The sequence below is a fragment of the Centrocercus urophasianus genome, unplaced genomic scaffold (genome assembly GCF_019232065.1).
Source record: "Centrocercus urophasianus isolate 14NV4802_14NV808 unplaced genomic scaffold, USGS_Curo_1.0 seq_36, whole genome shotgun sequence".
NCBI classification, from domain to species: Eukaryota; Metazoa; Chordata; class Aves; order Galliformes; family Phasianidae; genus Centrocercus; species Centrocercus urophasianus.
The window spans coordinates 5026805-5050238 of NW_024884933.1; the positions used below are offsets into that span (position 1 = coordinate 5026805).

Sequence of the window (23434 nt, forward strand, 5' to 3'; positions counted from 1 at the left end):
AGCGTTAGCATTCACCAAGACAGAAAGGAAAGCTTTGCTCTGATCAAGCAGAACAGCACTCCTGTCAGAACAGCCTTCCAAGCTGTGGCTGTTCTCAGCATAAGATGTAACTCCATTGGGTTTCATTGACCTTTGAACATCTTCAATGCGTGTGCTGAAAAATTCTGCTCACTATCAACAACACGGCAAGGTGAAAAAAGTAAACGCATTAATTACACCCAGATAAACACAGTGGATGCCTGTATCTTTGGCACCCAGAAATATTCTCTACCTACACATTGCCAGCCTCCTTCTCCTCCTCTGTCTCAATGTCTACGTTCACCAGCTGCTTTTCTAGTGTTGCGATCCGCAGCTGGCAGGCACTCAGCTCATCTCTGAAACAAATAAACACATCATTTACATTTTAAGTTCCCTCAACCATGAAACTTTTCCTTCTGAAGGAGAAGATTGTTGGGATTCCTCAAACACCCCACCTCCCCACCGCTTTTTCTCTAAGACTTTACAACGAGGTTCTTAAGAAGCCCATGTTTATTTCGAGTATTTTCTCTAAAAATCCAGAAAAGTAACCATAGTTCAGTCTGACTTCATCCACGTTATCAAAGAAAAAGAAAGCAGCATTTTTAACACTATTGCTCTATGGATCCATCTTCTGCTAGAGAAAGTCCTTTTATCTGATGTATGGGAACTGCTGAACTGATTGATCACCTGGGATGACCTGGGAGCACAGGTGCAGGCAATTCACCTGTGCTGCTGGAAGGGGTGGAGCCTGGCTGCATCTCTCCTCAACCCATTTAAGAGCTGACTAGGAGGGAGGAAGGGTCTCTTCCTGGAGATCCCTCCTTTGGATCTTTACAGTGAGCCCAGGACAAGGGTGAGCACTCTGTCTATTCCCTTTTTGGTGTTGTATTCTGCTTAGTAAACTTTCTGGTTTATTTTGTGATTATAGCATCTGTGTGTTCATTGATTATGCACCTTAGCACAGCAAACTGCTCATAGCAGGTGCATGTTTTGAAGTTTGCAGCTGACTTCACTGACTGCAGTGTAACATTTCCATTGCAGTTAAGAAAATATTTATAATGATTTTCCATTCAATTTTTCTAACTGATTGTTGAACCAATGCCAATATAACTGAGAGGAATTAGTGTCTAATTATTCCAGACCAGCACTCTATTCTTTAGCATTGTTATTAGTGTTTTAGCTTTCCATTTTTATCTGTAATCCTTTACAAGGGACTTGGAATGTATTGGATTCATCAAATCCAGCAGGTGTTGGCATCACATAACTCTCATGACAAATCCATACATGCTATAAACATGTAACAGGTACAGCATCCCAGTATTTGATGGTGCATTTATGGTGATGGCCTTTGTTTCCTTCAACACTGACCTGGTTTTCTGGACCACAAGTTCCTTTTCTTTGGCAATGTAGCTGAGCTCTTTTAGGTTCCTGGGTAAAGCAAATAAGCAAATTCTATCTGCAGACTTCAGAGCCTGACTGCTTGTAATGTTGTCCAGGCAATGTTCCAAACTGTCCCTTTGAATTGAAATAAATGATGAGCATGAAAACACAACAAGAAGTTGAAAAGCTCTGCAAAGTTTGCACAATCATTTATGCATTTGTGAGTGCATTTTGGTTTAACTCATTCCAGCAAAATGCTGTGAATGTCAGCAGTGTAAGTCAGGAAAAAGCAATGGTAATCTGTACAGAAATCTTAAGTACATGCATTTAAGCCAAGATTTTTAATCTTAAGTATCTAATACTGTTTGTACTCACATTTATTGCTGCAATATCTTTACCAGATACCTTTGGTTTTAAATGTCTGAGCCTCTTGATCACACCCATGGTTTTCAGGTTTTACTTTTCCTGAACATTACTTTAAAACTGAAGGGAACATTCTAAACTAGTTTAAAACATTGTGTAGAACTGTTCATCTTGAGTGAGCTCTCTTACTTTTTAGTCTATTTAAACATACAGAGAGAAGAAATCAGAAGATGGGTGGTGGTGTTATTTGGTGATTTTTTTGTTGGCTTTTTTAATCACTTTGGTGTATTTTGAGTTTCTCTGCTGATAATGGTAACACTGTCAACATTTACTGGCAGCAGGCATATGTGCTATGCAACTTCCCACATACATATGTTAATAAACAGTGTTCCAGCTTTTCATCATGCCTTGCAACCCTGTGTCAGGACACTGCAGGGCACAGATCAGCAGTCAGTCAAACAGGCCAAACTGTGCTTTCTCATTTGTGAAGAGAGAAGCAGCTACTTAAAGCCCCATTCAAACCACTGAATTATTTTCCATGCATGACCTTTGCTACATGCAAATTTATTTCTCCAGGAATAAATTCACTCTACCACCTACTTGTAAAACCAAAGTAGTACCAGGCTATCATCACACCAGTTCTGTGCTAATCGACTGTATGCAGTGGTACAAAACTCTATTCAGAAACCTACAATCCAACACTGCTATTATTCCCTTCTTCCACTAATTCCTGTTGCTCTGTAAGTACAGAGGGATTTGAACGTAACACAGCACATTATCACAGAGCATTGGCTGGCTTTGCTTGGTGTAGCACCACCCAGGCTAATAAATGCTCTTTTGAGGTCTGATAAGCCCACATGAATGTGGTGCAACTACGTGTTGTATGTATGCATATTGCCTAGGGCTCACCTGACAGAAAACGTGTAACTGAGTTACCAAGCCTCATCTTGAAAAGGTAAATCACCACTACAAAGGAAGTCATTACTGGAGCTGCTAACAAAGCCATGAATTATTTACCTGCTATGTTCAGACTTGTCTCCAGCTTCTTCAGAAGTGACCTCGTTCCCCATCTTGCCACCGTCAGACAAATCTTCCTCAAGCTTGTATTCTAATAGAAATTAAAACTCCAGTTTACTGGAGAGACTTTGAGCTTCAAAATGCAGAGCACTAACTTACCTGCTGCCAAGTCAAAGTATGTGGAGGATCAGAGATTACATTTTATAGCATTACTGCAGTGTTTATTAAAATCAGCCACACAAGGCTGCTGCTGTACATCTGGAAACCAAAGCAGGAAAATGCCAACAGCCTGCAGTGTGTTCACATTACACTAACACCCTTCTCTGCACCTCATTACTCAAGCCTGCAGTGAGGATGGAATCCTATAAGTATTCATTAAGCATTATTCAATGTGAATTATGTATGCATTATTGTGTATTTGGGTAATAAGGAAAATGACAGTAAGAAAATAACCTAAGTACAGCTTTTTAATGCAGAGGTCAGTATTCAGCACTAAATGATGCATGGCAATGTTAAACAGTAGATCAGTTGACTCATGATGTAACTGAGCATGTGTTCTGACACAGAAGTCAGTCACCTGCTCATAGGCAGCTGGTGCCATGGGGGATCCAACATGGGGGTGGAAACCTGTGCCCCTCTGCAGGCACAGAGGCCTTCACCAAAGGTGAGCCCCCCCTGGCAGCAGCTGCTGGGGTCTGAGAGGCTGAACTGAGTCCCTACAGTCAAACACTGGATTTCACCATCATTAAGTCTGAGTCAAAATGCTGCACAGATTAAGTAGGGAATTCACTGCTAAAGAAAAAAGAATGGTTTAAGTTTGAAGTAGCTATACCTGTTACAGTGTAATGCTAAGAAGAAAACGATTGGGATTATTTCATTGGTTTGGAATATCACACTGCCCCTAGAACCATACTGTTCCATCATAGACAGGAAGTTAACCCCAGCATTCTGCAAGTTACGGCTGTGGTTTCTCACGTTCACCTTCGTCGTGTTCTTTCAGGTCAGAACTCTGAGCTGCTGCACCGTTTCCTTCCTCTTCCAGAAATGAGATGAGAGTTGGTTCCTCTCCTCCATCCCCGGGCTCACTGCCTGCCATGCCGGCGGTTCCGTCACAGCAAGCGGGCTGACATGGAGACGGCTGAGAGTCGGTGAGTACACAGAGATCTCCAGGAAGCCTTCAAGTTGGTGCCTGTGTCAGGAGATAAATCGGCAGCGTTCGGTGAGCGCTTAAGGTACATGTAGCGACAGGGTGCAGCCACAAATTGAGTGTTAACTTCCACAGATCTCTTGTGGAGAAGTAAGGACGCTGACAAAGCGTTTTTAATATGTATAGTAATTGGCTTATTAATAAAAGAAGCCCAGAAGAAAACATTTTTATCTGGTTAGGGAACGAGAGGTACGTAATGGAGTGCGAAGTATGGGATATACCGAGCTAAACGCCCAGAGCCACCTTAAAGGCAAAGCGGAGCTGCACGAAGAACAAACCCCCCACACGAGCGGTGTGCCCGGAGCATCCCGAGCGCTGCCGAAGCCCCGCGGCCCGGGACGCGGCGGAAGGACCGACGAAAGGACGTCCGGCCGCTGCCCCGGCAACGGAGCGAACCACGCGGCCCCGGGGGAGCGGAGGGACCGCGAGCCGCAGCCGCTGGAGGCGGTCAGCCCGCGTGGGATGCGCCGCGGTGGGTGTGCATGGCTGCTCCACGCTGCTCGGCTCATTTTCAGAGCGACGACATCCCAGGATCAGCCTCGGCAATCAATAAAGACAAGCGTGACCTCTAAGCTTCCTGTGAACGGAACCGGCTTGAGTCAAAAAATAACGGCTAATTGGTACCTTCGTATCAACTGTGAGTGCAGTGCGTGTTGGTGAACCTTTGTCACCAGGGCCAGCGTTCTGCCCTCACGTGCACGTGGGAGAAGCCATCGGCAGTCCCTGTGAAGGTGCCGAGTTACAGTTCCCCAGACAAGCTCCTCTCTCTCGATTCCCATTGCACCCACTGGGAATCTGGATCCACCCCCACTGCAAGCTCCAGGAGGCGTACAGAGGCACTCCCTGATGCCCAGGTCCCGTAGGCACAGCTGTGGGTGATAACGTGTGAGAAGTGAGCACGAATGAATTGAAATCCTACTGCTGAAATCCCAAACTGAGAGGCGTTTTTGTGAAGTTCTGCAGCACCAACTGGGCACCGGAGTGCTGCTGGAGGGCTGGACGCTGCGTGGCTCCATGCTGCTCTTCAGGCAGTCGGTTTTTCCTCCCGAACGTTTCCAAGGTGACAGCAGCTCCTCTATGGAGGTTTCTAGCTGTTTGGCAGCAAGACATGCCAATAATGCAATCTTATTTTTTTCCAGTGCGGCTCAGATTATGTAAAACGATTTCTCCATCTCTGCTCTACAACACAGAGCAACGTCTGAGTGTAAATATCAGCAGAACATCGATGGAAGCCTTACTGAGAGTAACTGCAATGCTGTGCTTGTCCAGTCCTTAAATACCGGCCGTGCATCTCAGAGCTGGGGCTGTAGGACATCCATCCAGTGCGAGGAATCATTTCTGTGCAACCTCTGAAAGAAGCTAAATATTCCCACCATATGATTGCTGCGGATATTTCCAAATCTCATTTATAAAAATAGGCATATGTGTGTAATTTGTGTTTCCAGAGACATTTGGCGACGTTGCCACAACAGTCTTCCACGAGCTGTTCATGTGGAATCGTGGGAGAATTCAGCTAATGATCTGCGGGGTGCATTTCTTGCCTGTAAGACTTGGGTGTGGCGATGCGAGCTCTTGGCATCGCTGGCAGCAGAGCCAGCCATCCCTGTCTGCACGTGGTGTGAAGGAGGCAGCGGCTGTGGCTGCAGCTCTGGGCCTCCGTGAGGACGCTGATCCACCTGAGCTCTGTGTGTGAGGTCAGAAGGCAGAAGCACTCCCAGAAAAGCTGTGCCTGCAGCCATAAGGATGGAGGAGTGATGGCGAGTCAACAGAGTGACAAAAGGCTTAAGGAGAAATGGCTGTTAGGGCCGTCTTTGTGAGACTATTTGACAGTTCTAAGCCAGTACCTAAAGGAAAGCTTCAATTATTTTCAAGAGGATTAGATGAGAAAGATTGAGGGGAGCTTACTTGTTTTGTTTTGATGCTTTAATAGCAATTTTAATTGTTTTTTAATCTCCTTCTTGAGCAATTTTAATCTGCCATTGACTCTAAAGAGTTTGGGATATTCTGCTAGAATTGTAGGAAATTAAATATACATATCATTATTATTTTATCCTCTCTTTTTCCTTTGGCTAATAGGAATTACTCCTGTTGAGTGGGGGTGTAAATCCATATATTTCTCTATATGACAGACTGTTATGCTGAAATTTCTATTTGACTGCAGAATCAACTGAAAACATGGCCCAGTGACCACGCATTGTGTAACAGAGCTGATATAATTGTGGCCCATTGCATCAAATGTGGTGTGCTTGTTTGAAGGAAGTTCCACGTTTATTTTAGGGTTTTGTGCAAACAGGTCTTAGAACATCTCCATTTCTGAAGCACAGACATGCAGTGGTAGCTAAATGAGTCCTGTGGAAATAACCCAGGATTTTGTTAAACCACTGCGCTGTGCTGCTGGGAGATTGGCTGTGTAGGTTCCTCTCATCCATCCAAGTCTCAGCACGAGGCCGGCTCACTCAGTGATGCCAGCAATACACATTCCTGGTCAAGTGAATGGGCATAATCAAAACCCTGATAATACACCTGGATTATCAGAAATTATCCAGAAAGTGATCGCAGTCCTGAAGGCAAACACTTTCCCATCACAATGCCACTGGAGGTTTTGTGAGCAGTCACTTCGCTGCCAGAAGCACAGAGCTTTCTTCACGGACCCCAAGTCAATGGGCACTGGAAGAGCAGTTGTGGAGAAACACAGCAGTGATTTTTCTAGGGGACCACCGTTCTGTTTTCACTTGTTGCAATGGTCAAACTCTTAGCAGTATCTTTCCCTTTAGAGCCTACACTGTTGTGGTTTTCCTACAGGCTCACACAGATATCTACCATTCAAAGTCACTCTGCGTGTCCACAAGTCTACATGTCCATTTTGCTTTTTTAACTGATGTATTCTGGAGGCACAGAAATGTGTGTTCATTTTTTACTGGTAGGTTTGATGACAGCTGTCTAGCCAGAGAAAAGCAGCACCAAGGAATTCTCAGAGTAGGTACACAGCTCACTGAACGTCAGCCTGAGGAGTTGGAGAAAATGTCAACTGAAAATATCCTGAAAGGTGTAAATCTGCTCTGCTTCACAGAGAGACAAAATCTTTCTGTTCTGTATCTCATCCTGTAGGTTCCATTACTGATCTTTTGGTTTCCCTCCTCCAACAAACCAGTTTTTATCCAACAGCCCAGCTGTTAGAGCTGACATGTAGGTCTTGTCCTCCTGGTGTGTTGGGGGCAGGTGTGACCTAATGTGGTGTGCAAAGAAAAGTTCTCAAACAAAACCCCACCTCATTCTTACACATTTCTGATGTGTGTGTGCTGTGTACAACATATAGATGTGCACAGCTCTTCCTCCCAGTCACCTCTGTTGTGGCCCTCAACGAGTCGTGCCTTTGCTGCCATTTAGGTTGATGGTATTCGTCAGTAAGAAAAAGCCAACCCTACAAAAGGGTAAACCAAGCACTTTACAAACCTGGCGGGCATCCTTTCATTTGATTAAAGGATCCACGCGTTCATTTTTGCTTTACAATACAGTTTCTTTAAAATGTCTCCTACACAGTGCTTCCTTTGTGGGTTGGTTTTAAAATTGCCATTATGGACTGAACAGCAGCAAAAAGCAGAGGAGGAGGAGGAGAGAAGAAAAGAGCGAAGATGGAGGAGAAGGTCGCGTCCGACCTTCGGGCTGAACCCGCAGCCCCCGGCAGCGCGGCCGGTGCCGCTCGGTCCCGAAACTCGGCCGGGTTGGGCCGCACAGCGGTGTCAGCTGCCGCCCGCTGAGCTCGGGCGTTCGCTCCGGAGCGCCGAAAGCGCTGAGGCAGAAGTTCGCACAGCCCGGGCTCCGCCGCTTTCGGCGTCGCACCTGCGGTCGGGGACGGCTTTCAAAGAGCGCAGAGATCGCGGCTTCTCCCGTCCCGGGCGCAGCTCCCACCCGCAATCCGCGCCGCTCCGCGGGGAAAGGGCCGGAGCTGCAGCTCAGCGCGGCCGGGGGGGGCGGCGGCGGGGGCGGCTCTACCGCAACCTCCATCCCGCGTGCAGCCCGGGCTCCTCGTTCTCCTCCCGGCGACGATTTGCACGGGACATGCCCGCAGCCTCGGCAGCACTTTTAGTTCTCTTTCTCCCGCGCTGGGTGGGATGGAGCTGTAATTGCAGGGGCTATTTTCGGCAGCCCGCTGAGCGGCCGGGCGGAGGAGGAGCGCGGCGCTGCTGAGCCGATCCCGCTGCCCCCATCCGGATCTCCCGGGCGGGACGGAACCGGCAGGGCGGCCCCGGGCCGGGCGGCACCGAGCGGGGCGCGGGAGCGCAGCGGAGCGGGGCGACGAGACGGCGGGGGCTGTCAACGCTGCCCGGCGGCGATACGGCGCTGAAACTGAGCCTCAACTTGCCGCAGGAAGGATGGCAACACCGGCTGAGCTTCGGAGCTGCCCAAGGAGCCGGGGAGCCTCGGTTTTGTGCGCCGCGGTCTAATACGTGGGAGTAAAATGGAATTTCTCACCTGGGTTTTTCCTGCCTTGGTCCTGCTGTGCACCCAGCAGCACAGGTGCATCAGGTAATCCCTTCCCATTCCCTCCTTTGCTGCCCCGGGGCTGAGGCGGGAACGGGGCGGCACGGACGGGAGGACGCGGCGCGGCCGAGCAGCGGTTTGTTGGGTTAACCGCGGGGCGTGCTTCGAACGGGACGCTTGGGGAAGAGTTCTGCTGGCGGCACGCGCTCTAAATTACGGGCGATCCTTTTGGCGACGGCTCCGCACCGCGCGGTGCAGCCCCGAGCGCCCCAGCAGCCGTTCGGAGCGCGGCGCGCACAGCGGGGCTGCGGCCGGGACGGCGGTCAGCGCTCCTGCGGGCTCCGGGGGAAGGGATGGGGCTGGTGAGCAGCTCAGGAAAAGTTTGAGGAACGCCGTTTTTTTAAATAATAAATTGCAAAGCTGAATGTTTGCGATTCGCAGTCGCAGTCAGTCAGAAGGTGTTAGCTAGGCAACCAGCTATGTTCTCTATATATTCTCTGATCTGGAGGCTGGATTTGGAAAAAGCTTGCCGGATTATGCAATGAAAGCAGAGGGGGAGTTAAAAAGGACTTGCTGCATGCAAAAACATGCCTACATCACCCAGAGCACGCGTGGCTGTGATATTTAAGGGGTCTTCCCACTTCTGTATCAGAGACATCGTTAATAACTTCAGAGCGGTGTACGAACTAACGATGCAGTCATGGCCTTTGGGATTAATTAGCGAGATCTTATCATTCTCCATTGGGAAGGAAAAGGACCTCACATCAGAGGAAGTGTCAGCTGCCCTTGTCCAGGGCTGACACAGTGGTGCATCCCACGACCTTGGCCATGCCTCCAAACCTCCGTGCCCTGCAGCCAGCAGTGTGATGCCGGAGGCAGAGAAGATTTCTTATGACCAAAAGGCATGGAGATCTGGCCCGTCATTTCAGTGATCCCAAACTGTCTGAACTCGGACAAGGACTGAGGATTTCTGTTGAAAAGTAGTGTTTGGATATTAAAAAAAAAAAGAAGCAGTCAGTCTTCTCAGCTTCTGTCTTCGTGATCTGTTTCCAGGCACAGTAACTGCCAGGATATGTGCAACCTGTAATTTTTTAGATAAATTATGCTGGGTTAATTGCCTGTTTCTTGGTTTTCTTCCTGCAGTTCCACAGTGATGTTGTTTGTTAGTGATATACAGACTCACGGCACAGAGCACAGGAAGGCAAAGTCTAGCTTTCGAATTTCGAGCTGTTCAGTTTGCAGTAGTTTTCCAAATATGCCCAAGTGTAAGACATTCAATATTCAAAGAAAGCTGCTCTGTTTAGTACAGCAGTTTTCTGATGATTCAGGGTTTAGCACGGCTATGGCAGAACCTTCTTTAATCCTATAGCAAGTAATCTTGCTTGCAAGTGTCCTTTTGATGAGTTTATTACATGGGATTAAAACAGATTTTTACCTTTGCATCACTAAAATTACTCACATAGGCGGCTTTTGATGCACGAAATAATAATTCTTGGAGGAGCCCAAGCAGCACATTAACTTTCTTATTTTTCCTTATTGGAGTCCTGGCATATGATTTATTGGTTTTAAGGGAGCAGTGCCTTACTGATACCGTGGTTTTATAATAACAGGCTGTGCTATCAAAGATACATTTTTACTGCTCTGATTTTGTTGACTAAACGTGATTTGATTCACGGTTCTGGTGACAGAGGACATCCAAAGGCGCGGAATTCCCTGTGCGATGGGCAGCTGCACAGCTGGGAGCACAGTGTGCAAGAGAAGAGGAATCTCAGAGAATTCCGAACGTGGTGGCACCACATGAGATGTTCCCAAAGGCAGAGCTACCTGTTAAAGGGATGCTGAGGTTTGGCAGAGGAGAGGGGAACGCACACAGCCTGCTTCCTGTGTTTGAGTGCCCTGTGAGAGTGCTTAACAGAGCTGCATTTGGAGCAATTCTCTGTCGTGTGCTGTTTGAATGAGCCTGATTCAACCTCAGTCAGCACATTCTCCTTATGCCAGTGCTGTTTGCAGGTGAACGTTTTTGGAAAAGATTTTGGGTCTGCTTGAGGCATGATAAGTGGCAAGAAATTTGGCATTTCTGATTGCCAGCTCTTTGGGGAAAGGCTGTTTTATCAGAGCTTGGTATGCTGCAATAATAGAAGCCTCATAATGAATCTCTAATTAAAAATAGGTGTGTCTTTCATATTTAGGATCCTACAATATTAAATGGCTTTTATATGTTTGCATACAGTTGTTCTCCTGCAGGGTAACCTCCTCAGTCTTTTACTTCCAGTCATGGAAATGGAGGAGCTTTATCACGTGAATGCATGCAGAGCTGTCTATTTTCTGTCGCTTAAAACTCACAGAGTTTTAGCACTTTGATGGAGCTTTGATGTTCAGAAGGTTGCTGTGAATTAAGCCTAATGCCTTTTCAATTACATTTCAAAATACAGAACATATTTACAGCGAGCCTCACTTAGAGTCAGGAATGGCAGATGGGAAGGATACACACGGTGCCCTGGATAATCCTGGAGCTTGACAGAAGCCAGACTGTTCGCTGACCTTGCTGGAGATTCCTTGTCTTTTTCTCAAGAAAGAAGTTTTCTTGAGTGGTGGTGACATCAGGGCCGTGTGCCCCAGAAGATTATCTCACAGAAAAGGAGATACACTCCACCCCAGTCCTTACTATCAGTCAAACTGATATTTCTATCTTTCAAATCATAAGATCTTTCAGATCATAGCAACTGTGCCACTGTCCCAGGTGGAATCAGTCAGGATAGCAGGCTTAAAGAAGCAGTGGGAGATGCAAAAAGTGATTTTCCTCACCCCACTGCAGTATGTCTTTGCCATAAGGTTACAGCATTCTCCCTACAAGTGTGATCTGAGATGAGTATCTTGTTGGCCACAAGCAGAGATGCTGCTGAGCTTTCTGCACTGCTGCTAGAGCTACTGGCACTGCTGTGCAAAAACAGTATTACTAATGTTGTATCTTACTGAGCCATTGTAATGCACTTATTCACACAGAATATACAGGTTGCCTCTTTCCTTTGTTCAGTTTAAGTACTGATTTTTTTCTAGTAAAGTTGATGAATATCTAGCAACCATTTTCAAGCCGTGTTCCAGAAGGCAGTGAAGACAGGCTAATATCTCACTTGCCTGAAGCCTCTAACAAGACACGCTGTCCAAGTTGACTGATGCTTCTCCAGCTCAGTCCAGATGAATAGAATATCTCAGTCCCATAGCAGCTGGGAGATAGATGTCAGCTTCAAAAGGAAGGATTCTAGTATATATGTATTTTGATTCTAAACTGAGAATACTTAGCTCTAAAGGAGATGAGTTTCTCTGCTCGTTTGAGATCTGCTGCTTAGAGCTGCTTTCCCAACCTGTGACAAGGACAATTCTGTTAGGCAAAGAAGAACTTTGCAGTATTTCCAGGTCTACCAGCAGTGATTTCCTCTGTCCTTTGCCTACTATATAAGGAACTAATTTTTTTCTGCTGTTAACAACCAGCTCTGTGGAACTTCTCACAGTGCTGAAACCCCACATTTGTACGGATGAAAATATATTCCCTGCTTGAAATGAGATGTGTCTAAAGAGTTGAGATAACAACCATCTCCCTCAGCTCCAGATCTGAGAATGCCTTCCCGAGTGCCTTCAGTACACATGAGAATGCTGTTCAGCCACCTGGGATCCGGCTCTGCCCTGGTGCAACGTAAAGATAAGTTTGTTGAGCTGTTACATCCCTTGGATTTTACAAGCCAACAGCTTACTTTTACAAATTCCTTTTCTTACTAAAACAAGTTTGACAGCAGCCTACATTAGGACGCAAATTTGCTAATTCCACTATTAGTGGTTTCCTTTCTTTTAATCCTTACTGCTTACGTTACAAAAAGTTAATCCCTTCCAAAGAATATCTTCTAGCTGGACTTCCTTCTTCAGGTAAAAAACACAAACAATATTTAAGGCCATATGTGATCCCCACTACTTGTGAATGATGAATGAAATTCTCCCACCATCCTTCATGTCACTTTAAAGCACTGGATCTGGGTGCAGTGTAACACTTCTGTGACTCCCACTGGTTTAAGTGCATATAGCTCTACTAACTTCAACAGATTTGTTACACTGATCTGACCTTAAGGCTTTATTAATAATAGAAACCAGATTCTTTTTAATTGTGTCATGGATATTTAAGTAAAACTCCCTCTAGATAGTAATCTGCTTAAAACACTGCAAGCTATGGCCCACAGTTTTTTAACTCAACTCTGTCATTTTAACTTCCTTTTAGCTTTCTGACTCTCCAAAATGCCATTACAAGAGAATACTGACACAGGGTAATTGCTGCACACTGTAAATGCTTTCTGAATAAAAAAGACGAGGCTCCTGGCAGTCCTTAGGATGCCATTACCTCATAGCAAGTGACTGAGCATAGATCAGTTATCTGGGGGTGCACCCGTGTACCTAATGTGAAAAGAAGCATTTATGTGGTTGGTGAGATGTGATACAGAACAAAAGAAACATGACCCCCTCTATTATAAATCTTCAAAGCCTTTGTTTAAATTTTATTCCAAATTATATGGCTCTGATCCTTACTCAGAAGGATATGCCACGATCCTTACTCAGAAGAGCTAGAAGTAATGGCACTGCAGAGCTGAGCGCCCGGACCAGCATGTTTTGGAGAGAAAAACCATGTGCTTTATTTGGGTCAATGTCACATGAACACTCTAAGAAAATTATGTAAGTACCAAGGCAGAATATACTTATGCTGTATTACTCTGCAGTCTTTCGTTGATGTTTAACAAGCTTCTCCTCTGTTACTGGTGACATGGATCTCTCAAATTTACTGCTGGCCTCAGGTGGAGATGCTCAAACAGTGCTCAGACAGCTCTGATTCAGTACCTGCACTCAGATGCCTCTCCCAGCCACTGGCAATTCTTTGCAAACAGTTGTGGCAGACGTTGTCACAGTCCTCTGTTTATCTATTCCTTCTGTGTCAATCACAGCGCTGGCAAGAGGGATTATGTGAGCAGGCGCAGATCTGCTGCAAGTGAAGCCTGCCAGCTCAGTTTCGAAGAGAATTTGAGCTTGCCTTGTTAGTAAGAGATTATGGAATATCTACAGCGTTACTTAAGACTGCAGGGATGCATTTCAATGGTTCGCTGTTTTCACTTTTGAAATTCCTTTTAGTCCATGTCTGTGCATCACACAGGTATCCACACACCTTCTACTTAGCATTGCTTTTTCACTATCTGAGGGCTTTTCACAGCATCAAAGATGTTCAATCCAAATTCCAGTTCAGTAGTTTTTACACTTTTTCTCATCACATTTGAAAAGATCCATCCTTCTTCGGTCCTCACTTTCTCCACTCAATCCAGCTACCCAGATAGCTGCATTTCATGCAGTATACAAAGTATCCTGGTTTTCCTTATGCTTTCCTTGCATTTCTAAAACTCTTCAAGAAAAAAAAAATACTTTTGAAAGTAACTACTTTTATTGCAGACAGGAGCCACAGGATTTCCTGGAATAGGTTTTGATTTAAACAGAAAAATCTGAAATGGTCTTCTACCATAAACAACACTGCTCTTCTGAAGTACCACTCATGCTTACTGGTTTGACTGTCGGTGGTCAGGAAGTAGAAGAGGACAATGTCTCCATTTGCTGTTATTTTCATGTCTGTAAATGTGGGCAAGTTTTAAAAGATTCCAATTCTCTTTACCTAGAGCTATGACTGACATTGGAGATTACATAGGCTCCAACATCGAAATATCCTGGTTACCCAACCTGGATGATCTGATGAAAGGCTACGCACGTAATTTCAGGCCTGGGATTGGAGGTGAGAAACTGAGAGTTATGCCTTTTATTTCTTACGATTATTTTGCCCTCTGATGTTTCTCTGAACTTCATCCTCTGATTCAAGAGTTGTGTTAATCTTATACTTGGATTCTGGAAACAGTAGCAAACAATGTGTTTATTTTGCCATTTGAAACACAAATTAGCACTGCAGCCTTCTTGCTGCTACAGTTCTTAAACCACTGATACCTAAACTGAAGTCATTTTGGCTCACATTGTGGCAATAATTTCTGTTTGCTTGAAGACACAGCGTCTTGTCTGAAATGAGATGTCATGTTTTCTGGGAGAGATCACATAAGTTTCAGTAGTTGTGACTGTATTTCATTTCCTTTATCACTGATTGATTTTATCACTGATACAAAAGTCAACAGCCTTTGGTCATCTCCGTACTCATCTTGCTATGATGTAAATCATGTCATTCAAACTTGTTTTCTCAGGTCCTCCTGTTAACGTTGCTCTTGCAATTGAAGTAGCCAGCATTGACCACATCTCAGAAGTGAACATGGTACGTTGAGTTACACTTAGTTGGGAATGTCTGCAGTGCAGTGACAGCAGGTGCAGAAGGTGAAATAGAGACAGGTGATCCTTTGTGTGTCTGGAGTGGAAAGACTGTCAGAAGATACCACAAAGAACAAACTTTGCATTTTAAGACACAGGCAGATTCTGTTTGGGCAGAAGTTGGCAAGGAAAAGACTCTAGATAGGTGTAAGTCACTGAGACTTCTGCACACTAACAGCCTGATTTTAAGCCTTAGCTCCAACTGCTGTTCACATTCCTTCTCACCACACATACTTCCCTCGAAAAGCTAAGGGGAGCATTGGCTGTGAGATGTGCCTCCTTTCCACATGAAGACCTTTCAGTAAAGCAATGGAATATAACAACTTAGAAATCTCACAACCAACCATTGTATGAATTGATTGCATTCCTGAAACACAACAGATTGAATTTGAAATCCAGAACTTTCCCTCCATCCTTTCCCATTACTACCAATAAAACTTCACCTGATTTTTTTTTTTAGTTTTGCTACAAAAATCCTCCAAAACCAAAGGCAGTGCTTCCAGAGATAAATGAACAGCTTTCCCCAGCACAACAGATGCAATTCCCCTGACATGTATCTGTACCACTGACTCTGAGTAATTCTTTGATACCTTGGGACCACCCAAGGTAAAAGCATACAACAAATTAAAATGCACGGACAGTTCTATGGCAGAGGATAAAAACACCTGTGTGCACAGGGGACATTTCTAAACCAATTCAGTTATTTTGGACCAAGTCCTGAGGCTTTATCCTCTTTGTTTAGCGTCTCTTGCTAACTGGGATTTCCCTGTCACAGGAATACACCATGACAGTATTTCTGCACCAGAGCTGGCGGGACGACCGCCTGTCCTACAACCACACCAATGAGACCCTGGGGCTGGACAGCCGCTTTGTGGACAAGCTCTGGTTGCCAGATACTTTCATAGTGAACGCCAAGTCTGCCTGGTTCCATGACGTGACTGTGGAAAACAAACTGATCAGGCTCCAGCCAGATGGAGTCATCTTATACAGCATAAGGTAAGCAGGGCGGGGGGCCACTGTCCTCTGCCATGTGTTCACCTGCTGAACAGACCATAAAAGTAATCGCTCTTTTTTTTTTCTTAAAATAATTATTAATTTAAATCAAAGAAAATGTTTTTCTCTTGTTAATGTTATGTTAGTGCTATGTCTCTTGTAATGTTAAGTTTTCAACGTTTTCCATTCAATCTCTGAATTCCGAGGAAAATGCAAGTCCACAGCTCTGTCTGCACACCACTAACTGGTGTTCATTTTGCTTTGGACAGGATTACCTCAACGGTGGCATGTGACATGGACCTCTCCAAGTACCCGATGGATGAGCAGGAATGCATGTTGGACTTGGAGAGCTGTAAGGGCTGAGTGCAGCACTTCATCTAACCTGTATTTTGCTTGAAGCCTGCATGTATGGTTCTTAGCTTGAGGGAACTTGCTGGAGTGATTCTGCTTTAATCAGTGAAATGTAATGGGTTTAGAAAGAAAGGGTACAAAACACATCCCTTACTCCATGTGCCAGAGATGGACTCGTTCAGCTCCAGTTTAAAGATGTGGGATTTAATTCAGTGAAGCTGAACAACCTGCAGTCCTGCTTAAAACAAATGTCCAGAACTTTGTGTTTTATGTAAAGCCTAGTGGCACTGTGACAGTCTTTTCATTAGCATTACTGAGGTTTCCATCAAGTCCAGCAAGATGTAAAGAAGCCCATGGGCAAAATTTGGTGTGCTATTTTTGCTTTGTGAAAAATGACCAAAAAAAACCCCCAAAAACACAGGAAAAAGAAAGATTTCCCTATTTTTAATGAATGTGATTGTGCCTAACCTTTGCATAGCCACCTGCTACACAAAAATCAATCAGAATATTTCAGAGAATGGCTTAAATTCATTTGTGCTCAAAAAGGTGAGTGAAGAATGAATGCGTATTTTTGAAACCTAGAGGAGCTCAGGGCTCTAGGTATATGAGTATTGGTTTCTAAGCAGAAGCACTGCCCTATTGATTTAAGATTCATTTATTCATACATATATTAAGATTCATTTGCCCTATTGATTTAAGATTCTGTTTTTCATTTTTTAGCCCTGACTTTGTTTTCTAGGCAATTAACCACAATACCATTTTATCCTGTCAAAAATAGCAATCTACAGTTTTACTTATGTAATCACCAACTGTAGAGGCAGCAGACACTGAACCAGCAATCAGTTCTTTCCTTCTGCAGGGAATTTTGGTGGTGGTTGAGTTTTTCTAATTGAATTTGAGGATTTTGATGTCAGTGCAACAAACAAGTAAGAAGCAAGACTCCTTAAAGAAACAAGGTGGTTTTGCAGCAAGTTGTGCATTAACAACAACACCAGCAAAGATTGATTTCCTATGGATTTGCATGTTACATAAATTCATTCATGCATCTCCCATCCTTCTCTCCTACCCTGGTACCCTGTGCCTCTCTTCCAGCTGGCACCCATGCCAAACTACAGCAATTAATAGCCTGATATACATGGTGATTGTGAAGCTAGTGACTTGATTTGAGGATGGACACAGGTCTGTGCTGTGCTGCTGTTCTCTAACTGGAGCAGGTAGCCTCGTTTGAGCACTACAACAGCAGTCATTCTGCTCCTGTGAGCAGGCACATGGGCATTTCTCATGACACTGAAGTGCACTGTGCCATACCACATACTGTTAGTCAGTGCAAATCAACTCGGATTATTCTCCCTGTAGGAAAGCCACCCCTGATGGGATCCTGGAAACACTGATGTTGCCAGGATAGTGAATTATCTGGAGTGAATCACAGCATGTTTGCAATGGGACCAATGAAAATCAGTGTAGCAGAGGAATTACAGCACTTCCCCAGTGAGCCCTCTAGGTTCTTAATTTCTTCCCCATGCTTTGCATTTAATCTGCTTTCTTTTGGCAGATGGTTACTCTTCAGAGGACATTGTCTACCACTGGTCAGAAAACCAGGATGAGATCCATGGGCTGGATAAGCTGCAGCTTGCTCAATTCACAATTACTAACTACCAGTTTACAACAGAACTGATGAACTTCAAATCTGGTAACAGGATCTGTCTTCAATTCAGGGACAGTATCTGTTCATACAGGAAAATCTATTTCTATAATAGAGAATCCCTCCTCCTCAGTAACTAATTTAAACAATCTGTCAGGTTTCTAACATGAATTTTCTGTAGCTCATATTTGCAAAAAATGGTAACCTTTTGCTTTCAGGTAGTCACTATAGCATATTATGTTCTTCAGCTCTATATGCTTGAGAAAATACTGCGTGGAATAGTCAGACAGTGCTTGATAAGGTATAACTCAAATTTTCCTGACCTCATTTGCAACTTTGGATAAGGAAAATTTCCATTAGACCTAATGTTATGAGGCTTATGACGTACAGTCAAATCATCCTAATTCCACCCAGTAGAAGTCAGTGGTGTGTACGTACATCACTGGCTTTATTGCAATGTTTGTAAAAGATTGGAGTCATTTTTTTCCTGCTGATTTTTCATCCTCTTTCATGTACTCAGATCCTCATTTATGCTGCACATCTCCTCTAAGCTCTTTTTTGAGTTTGAAATTAACTTGGCCTTTTAAAAAATCTAAATTTAGTATCTGGAGGACTTTCTACAGCAGATGATAAGACAGTACACATTTTGAAGCAATACTGTTATTTGAGAAGACTCATGATTTTATTTTCAGATCTGGCATTGATATGACCTGAGACAAATCATTTGACCTATTCTTAGCTAACTGTGCTGATGAGAACTGCATAAACCCTCATGCAGAGTTTATGAGGACTAATCAAAAAAGATTCATGAAAGCTTGTTGTGATCCCTGGCCAAAAGAATGTTGTTTGAGAACGTAAATCTGCATCTCTGTAGGAAATGTTCTTCTGCATATCAGTTGAGCTGCAGCTCACTTTCTGTCAGCAGGGCAGTTTCCCAGGCTGAGTCTCCACTTCCACCTCCGACGAAATCGAGGTGTTTACATCATTCAGTCCTACGTCCCTTCTATCTTGCTCGTGGCCATGTCCTGGGTGTCCTTCTGGATCAGCCAGTCAGCTGTGCCTGCCAGGGTGTCCTTAGGTAAGACAGACAAAACGGGGATCTAACAGGAAAGGGTATGTTGATGGTGTAACTATGCTCTCTAATGTCTTGTTTTCCATTCAGATGCATTTATGAATACTGTGTTTAAGTGTGCGGAAGAGAGTGTCCTTTAAAATATTTCCTGCCTGCTTTAATTTCTGCCATGCTATCAAAACAGTTACCTCAATAAAGAACAAGGGCCACTAAAGATGGCTAAAAGCAATAGCGAAGGTGAGGCAGTCCTATAAAAGAACTGATCTGGAGAAACTGAAACCATGACAAAAAGATGTTCCTAAAGCTTGTTAGTCTGCTTGCCTGAGTAAGGGCTGCAAGTCCAGACCCAAAAGTTTTTGAGTGTAAGTCTTCTGGTTTTAATCCAGAACTAGAAGAAAACCAAAGATAAGATGTTCAAAGCTGCCTTAGTCATGCAAATGTACGGTCCTTACAATTTCTTTAAATCCCATTTGGAAAAACAGAAACCATACTAATAAGGGTCTTCTGCTGTGAAAAGTATTCCTCAGTTTCAGATTGGTAAACGCGCTCATGAAGGTGTGTTATGAGACCTAAAGGAGCTTTCTCATACCACGCTGCAGGCATAACCACTGTTCTTACAATGACTACACTGATGGTCAGTGCCCGCTCTTCGCTTCCACGAGCATCTGCCATCAAGGCACTTGATGTTTACTTCTGGATATGCTACGTGTTTGTCTTCGCCGCACTGGTAGAATACGCTTTTGCACATTTCAATGCTGACTACATGAAAAAGCAGAAGAACAAGATCAAAGCGAGAAGGCAGAGTGGAGAGGTCAGTAAGCCAAGTAGTGTGAAAAGATTTGCAAAAGCAATGGCTCTGCATTGCAAAGTTTTCTCCTTATGGAAGTAAATTCTTTTTATAGAAATGCTATTATAGAACAGCCCAGGTTGGAATGGACCTTGAAGGGCCATCAGGTCCAGCTCTTCATGGGAAAACAGAGCCTACATTATCTAACACCCTTTCCAATTCTCTGATACTTTTGTTATTATAGCAAACAATTGAATGTAATTGTCAATGCTCAGTTAGCACTACGACTGCAACACAGCCTTGCATGATTGGTTGCTGTATTTAAGATGGGAAATAGAGAATAAAGGAGAACAAATAAGAAGAGATGTAAAGTCTGTCTCAAGACTTGTACTTCAGAAACATATTTAGAGCTCAGATGTGGTAGCACAGAAGCTTTCAGAGGTCTTTCCATTGTTTGCCAAAGCAAACAATAAATACCATTTATCACTCTCGCATATATTTCACCATGTCAGCATCACGGATAGTTTGGATGAAGTACAAATTGCTATAAATTGCTGTTATATATTTTCCTCTTTCCTTTGCAGATAAACGTGAAGAATGCCATTGTTCTGTTCTCCCTCTCCATCGCTGGTGTGAACCAGGAGCTGGCCATTTCCAACAGGCACCACCGAATCCCCAGAAGTCTGCCTGGATCATATGGCACAATAGAAATAGAGACTGGAGAGACTAAACGGCAGCAAGAGATGAAACTGGATAAAAAGAGTGGTCTGAAATCCCTCTTTAAGCCCATTGATGCTGACACCATCGATATATATGCCAGAGCAGTGTTCCCAGCAGCCTTTGCAGCAGTCAATGTTATATACTGGGTTGCCTACACTATGTAAAAAGCCCAGAACTTTGTGAAGAGCCAAGAATTGAACAGTACCTACACACTAAACAGTCCTTGCTGAAACTGTACTGTGCCATCTCTTCTCAAAATATTTTCCAGTGACCTTGAGACATTTCTAGTCAAGAAACTCCTGCAATCAATTCCTACTAAAGCAGCAAGAAAAACAGTTTGTTACCAATCTGATTTGATACATTAAGGACTGTACTCTGCTCAACAATCCCAGCTCCTTTTGTTTCCTCTCTTACCATGAGAAAACATTTCATATGTACATAACAGCAGAAGTTTAAGTCTTGAACTACCATGTTTTTTCTCCACCTGAAGCATTGGTAAGTAATGAAGACTTAGCCTCTCATGCTCAGAGCATTTCGTTTTTCATAGTGGAACAGCTAATTCCCAGCTTCCACACAAGTGATTTTCTGTGGAATGGTCTAACTTCAATGCAAGTGGCAAAGTTGGCAATTTTAATCACAAAAATCCCATGGTAAAAGTAAAAATAGAAGCGAGTGGGGGTTTATTGAATTTTCCTTTGTCTTAGATAAAGTATTGAAAACATTTCAGTGCTCTTAGTCACAGCATGAAATAAAATACACTACATGGAGTTCTACTGAATTGTTAATAATGACAGCATTACATTTCAGATCTAAGCTAATGAAAGATTTAACACTCGAGCATAGTAACCTTTGGTACTTCAGTGGGCCCCAGCGCAGGCAAAAGTGGTTCAGAAACAGGGAAAGCTCAGCCCTTCTGCATTGGATCACTAACAATTTCAGAGGAGCTTGGTAATGGAGGAACTCAAACTCCATTTTCAGGAAGGATTTTAGAATTTCCTATATGAGTTTCAGTGCAATCTGCCCTACGTGCCTCTGAAAATCTCCTTTTTGCACCTGGCACGAAATAGCTGAGTGAAGTTCAAAGGTGCCATAAATGGCTTTAAGTCATTCAGTCGCTTTGGATATTTTTGCAGTTTTTATTCTATGGCTGACATAATGTTAGGCTTCTTTACTTCCCTGTTTGACAGTGAAATGTATGAGAACTCAGATGCACCCCTCAACTCAAGACTGGATCCTCTCGCCATGCTCACACAAATAACACCTTGTTCTGTGAGTAACTCCAGGGATCCGGCAAATGAAGGCAGTATTCACAGCAAATACAAGTTTCATAGTTAATCTCTATCAAAAAAGCACAGTAAATAGATTGGGATATAGATTAAAACAACAGACGTATTTAAGGCACTTTTTTGGATTTTTTTTTCTTCCTTTTTGGGGGGATTCTGGTGCCTTGAAAAATAAGGTTGTTCCAAACCTAGAGAAAGAAGATGCAACAGAAAATATTACATGAGAGAAGGAGGGAATGAGTGAGGCTAAGGAGATGGCTGAAAGCTGTGGAAGGGAGCATGGGGAGGTGCAAGATGAAATAGGACACAAGATGTAAATGAGAGAAGAGCAGTGCTGGGCTTGGAAGATGGGCATGGCTGATGGAACTGCAAGGAGGAGGAAACAAGCATTGGTTCACGCATCCCTCCCACCTTACCTATCTGTGACACACGGCTCAATTTCATATGACCAGAACTGAAAGAGCATTTTAAGGCAAATTTATGACTTCCAAAGAGACTTGCTCAATATCACTGAAGTAAGAGAATGCACTGAAGAAAAATTAATGATCCTGAAGTGAGCTATGATATGAACTATGATCCCATCGTAAGTCAGGCTGAGGATCACGTGGATTATTTCTGTTCTACTGGAAACATTTTCAGCCATGTGCTGGAAGGTGCAAACCATCACCCAGCTATGTTTTTTCCAGAAAGTTCTCATCAGTCTGGCCCTGGACTGAGACACCTGGATTTTGCACTAAGTTCTTGCCACTGATGTGAGGATGAACCTTCCTGGAGTCATTTCATTGCATCATCTGCAAGATGGGTATAATTATACTGATTTCTTTACTAAGCCTTTGAGATCTACAGAAGCAAAATCCTTTTGAGAGACACAGAAACTGTCAGGCTCCAACTAGATACGTGCACTCAAAGTGTACAGCGGCTGGTTATTCAGGGTAATTAGTGAGAAAGTGGCTGCATACATTCTAAAGGCAATGTCTAATCTAATTACTTCAGCAGTAAGAGTCTGTAGTTGTGCACCTGACACAAGTCCATGCCCTGAAGTCAACTGAGGTAATCAGAGGGGGTTATTGGACAAAATTAGCTGCTTCTCCACCTGGGTGCCAATCACCGGCTGCACACCCTGCTGGCTTCTTCATAAGGTTTATTCAATGCATTGTTCTGTATTTGTCTGCAGACCTTCAAGGTGCACAGCTATTGGTGACTGATCAAGGTAAGGGGTGGCTACGGTCTTTCCCTCAAAAAAATCCACAAACCTAACAGCAAAAACCACGAAAACCACCACCCAGGACAAAACAAAGCAAAGAACACCAAAACCGAAACCAGAATGCTAGGCTGTCACATAAAAAAGCATAAAAAAAGGGGGGGGGAAACCTCAGAATATTTCAGGAAGTCAGAATGTGAGAATCCATGTGGCAGTTGTGTCCCCTCCAGGAATGAGGTGACTCAGAGGGGAGAACAGGCCTCCCTGCTGCTGCAGTTGCAGAGCAGCACAAGGCAGAACAACTCCATTGTGAAGTTACAGCTTTTGAAATGTGTTTCCAAAGCCAGAAATAAAACAGATGCCTTCCAGATTCTTTTACAGGAGGGATGTTAGTACAGGAGTACTGTGTCATTATTGGAATTTTGAATAAAACTGAAGCTTCTGTACATTTGAGATTGTTCCACATTTTTGATTTTTTTTTCACATTTGAAAACCATTACACATTATTAATATCTGAGGACAATGCCCTAATCA

At 43.9% G+C, this 23434-nt stretch overlaps 2 protein-coding genes across 13 annotated transcripts in view; one reads left to right on the forward strand and one right to left on the reverse strand.

The window, feature by feature from the left end:
• CFAP74 (cilia and flagella associated protein 74) overlaps positions 1-23434 on the reverse strand; it is a 60642-nt gene that overhangs the window by 32889 nt on the left and 4319 nt on the right. For all 6 annotated transcript variants that reach the window (XM_042831390.1, XM_042831391.1, XM_042831389.1 and 3 more), the window contains exons 3-6: positions 3760-3967; positions 2779-2869; positions 1387-1533; positions 276-374 (exon numbers count right to left, since the gene is read on the reverse strand). In XM_042831390.1, coding sequence (XP_042687324.1) covers positions 276-374; positions 1387-1533; positions 2779-2869; positions 3760-3874 — 452 coding nt within the window. In that variant the 5' untranslated portion in view covers positions 3875-3967. The remainder of the gene's footprint in view (positions 1-275; positions 375-1386; positions 1534-2778; positions 2870-3759; positions 3968-23434) is intronic.
• On the forward strand, positions 3757-23353 carry GABRD (gamma-aminobutyric acid type A receptor subunit delta). Of its 7 annotated transcripts, none has more exons than XM_042831395.1 (10): positions 3757-3926; positions 8354-8512; positions 14164-14276; positions 14731-14798; positions 15627-15847; positions 16114-16196; positions 17748-17885; positions 18763-18915; positions 19509-19720; positions 20281-23353. In XM_042831395.1, exons 2-10 carry the CDS (start codon positions 8445-8447, stop codon positions 20578-20580), a joined length of 1356 nt encoding a protein of 451 aa, XP_042687329.1. In that variant the 5' UTR covers positions 3757-3926; positions 8354-8444; the 3' UTR covers positions 20581-23353. The 7 variants fall into 7 exon arrangements, 6 of the variants coding, with proteins under 6 accessions (XP_042687329.1, XP_042687331.1, XP_042687328.1 ...); XR_006170961.1 differs by lacking the exons at positions 3757-3926; positions 8354-8512 and adding an exon at positions 12185-13180 and having other exon boundaries at positions 20281-20911; positions 21604-23353; XM_042831394.1 differs by lacking the exons at positions 3757-3926; positions 8354-8512 and adding exons at positions 12185-12777; positions 13041-13180.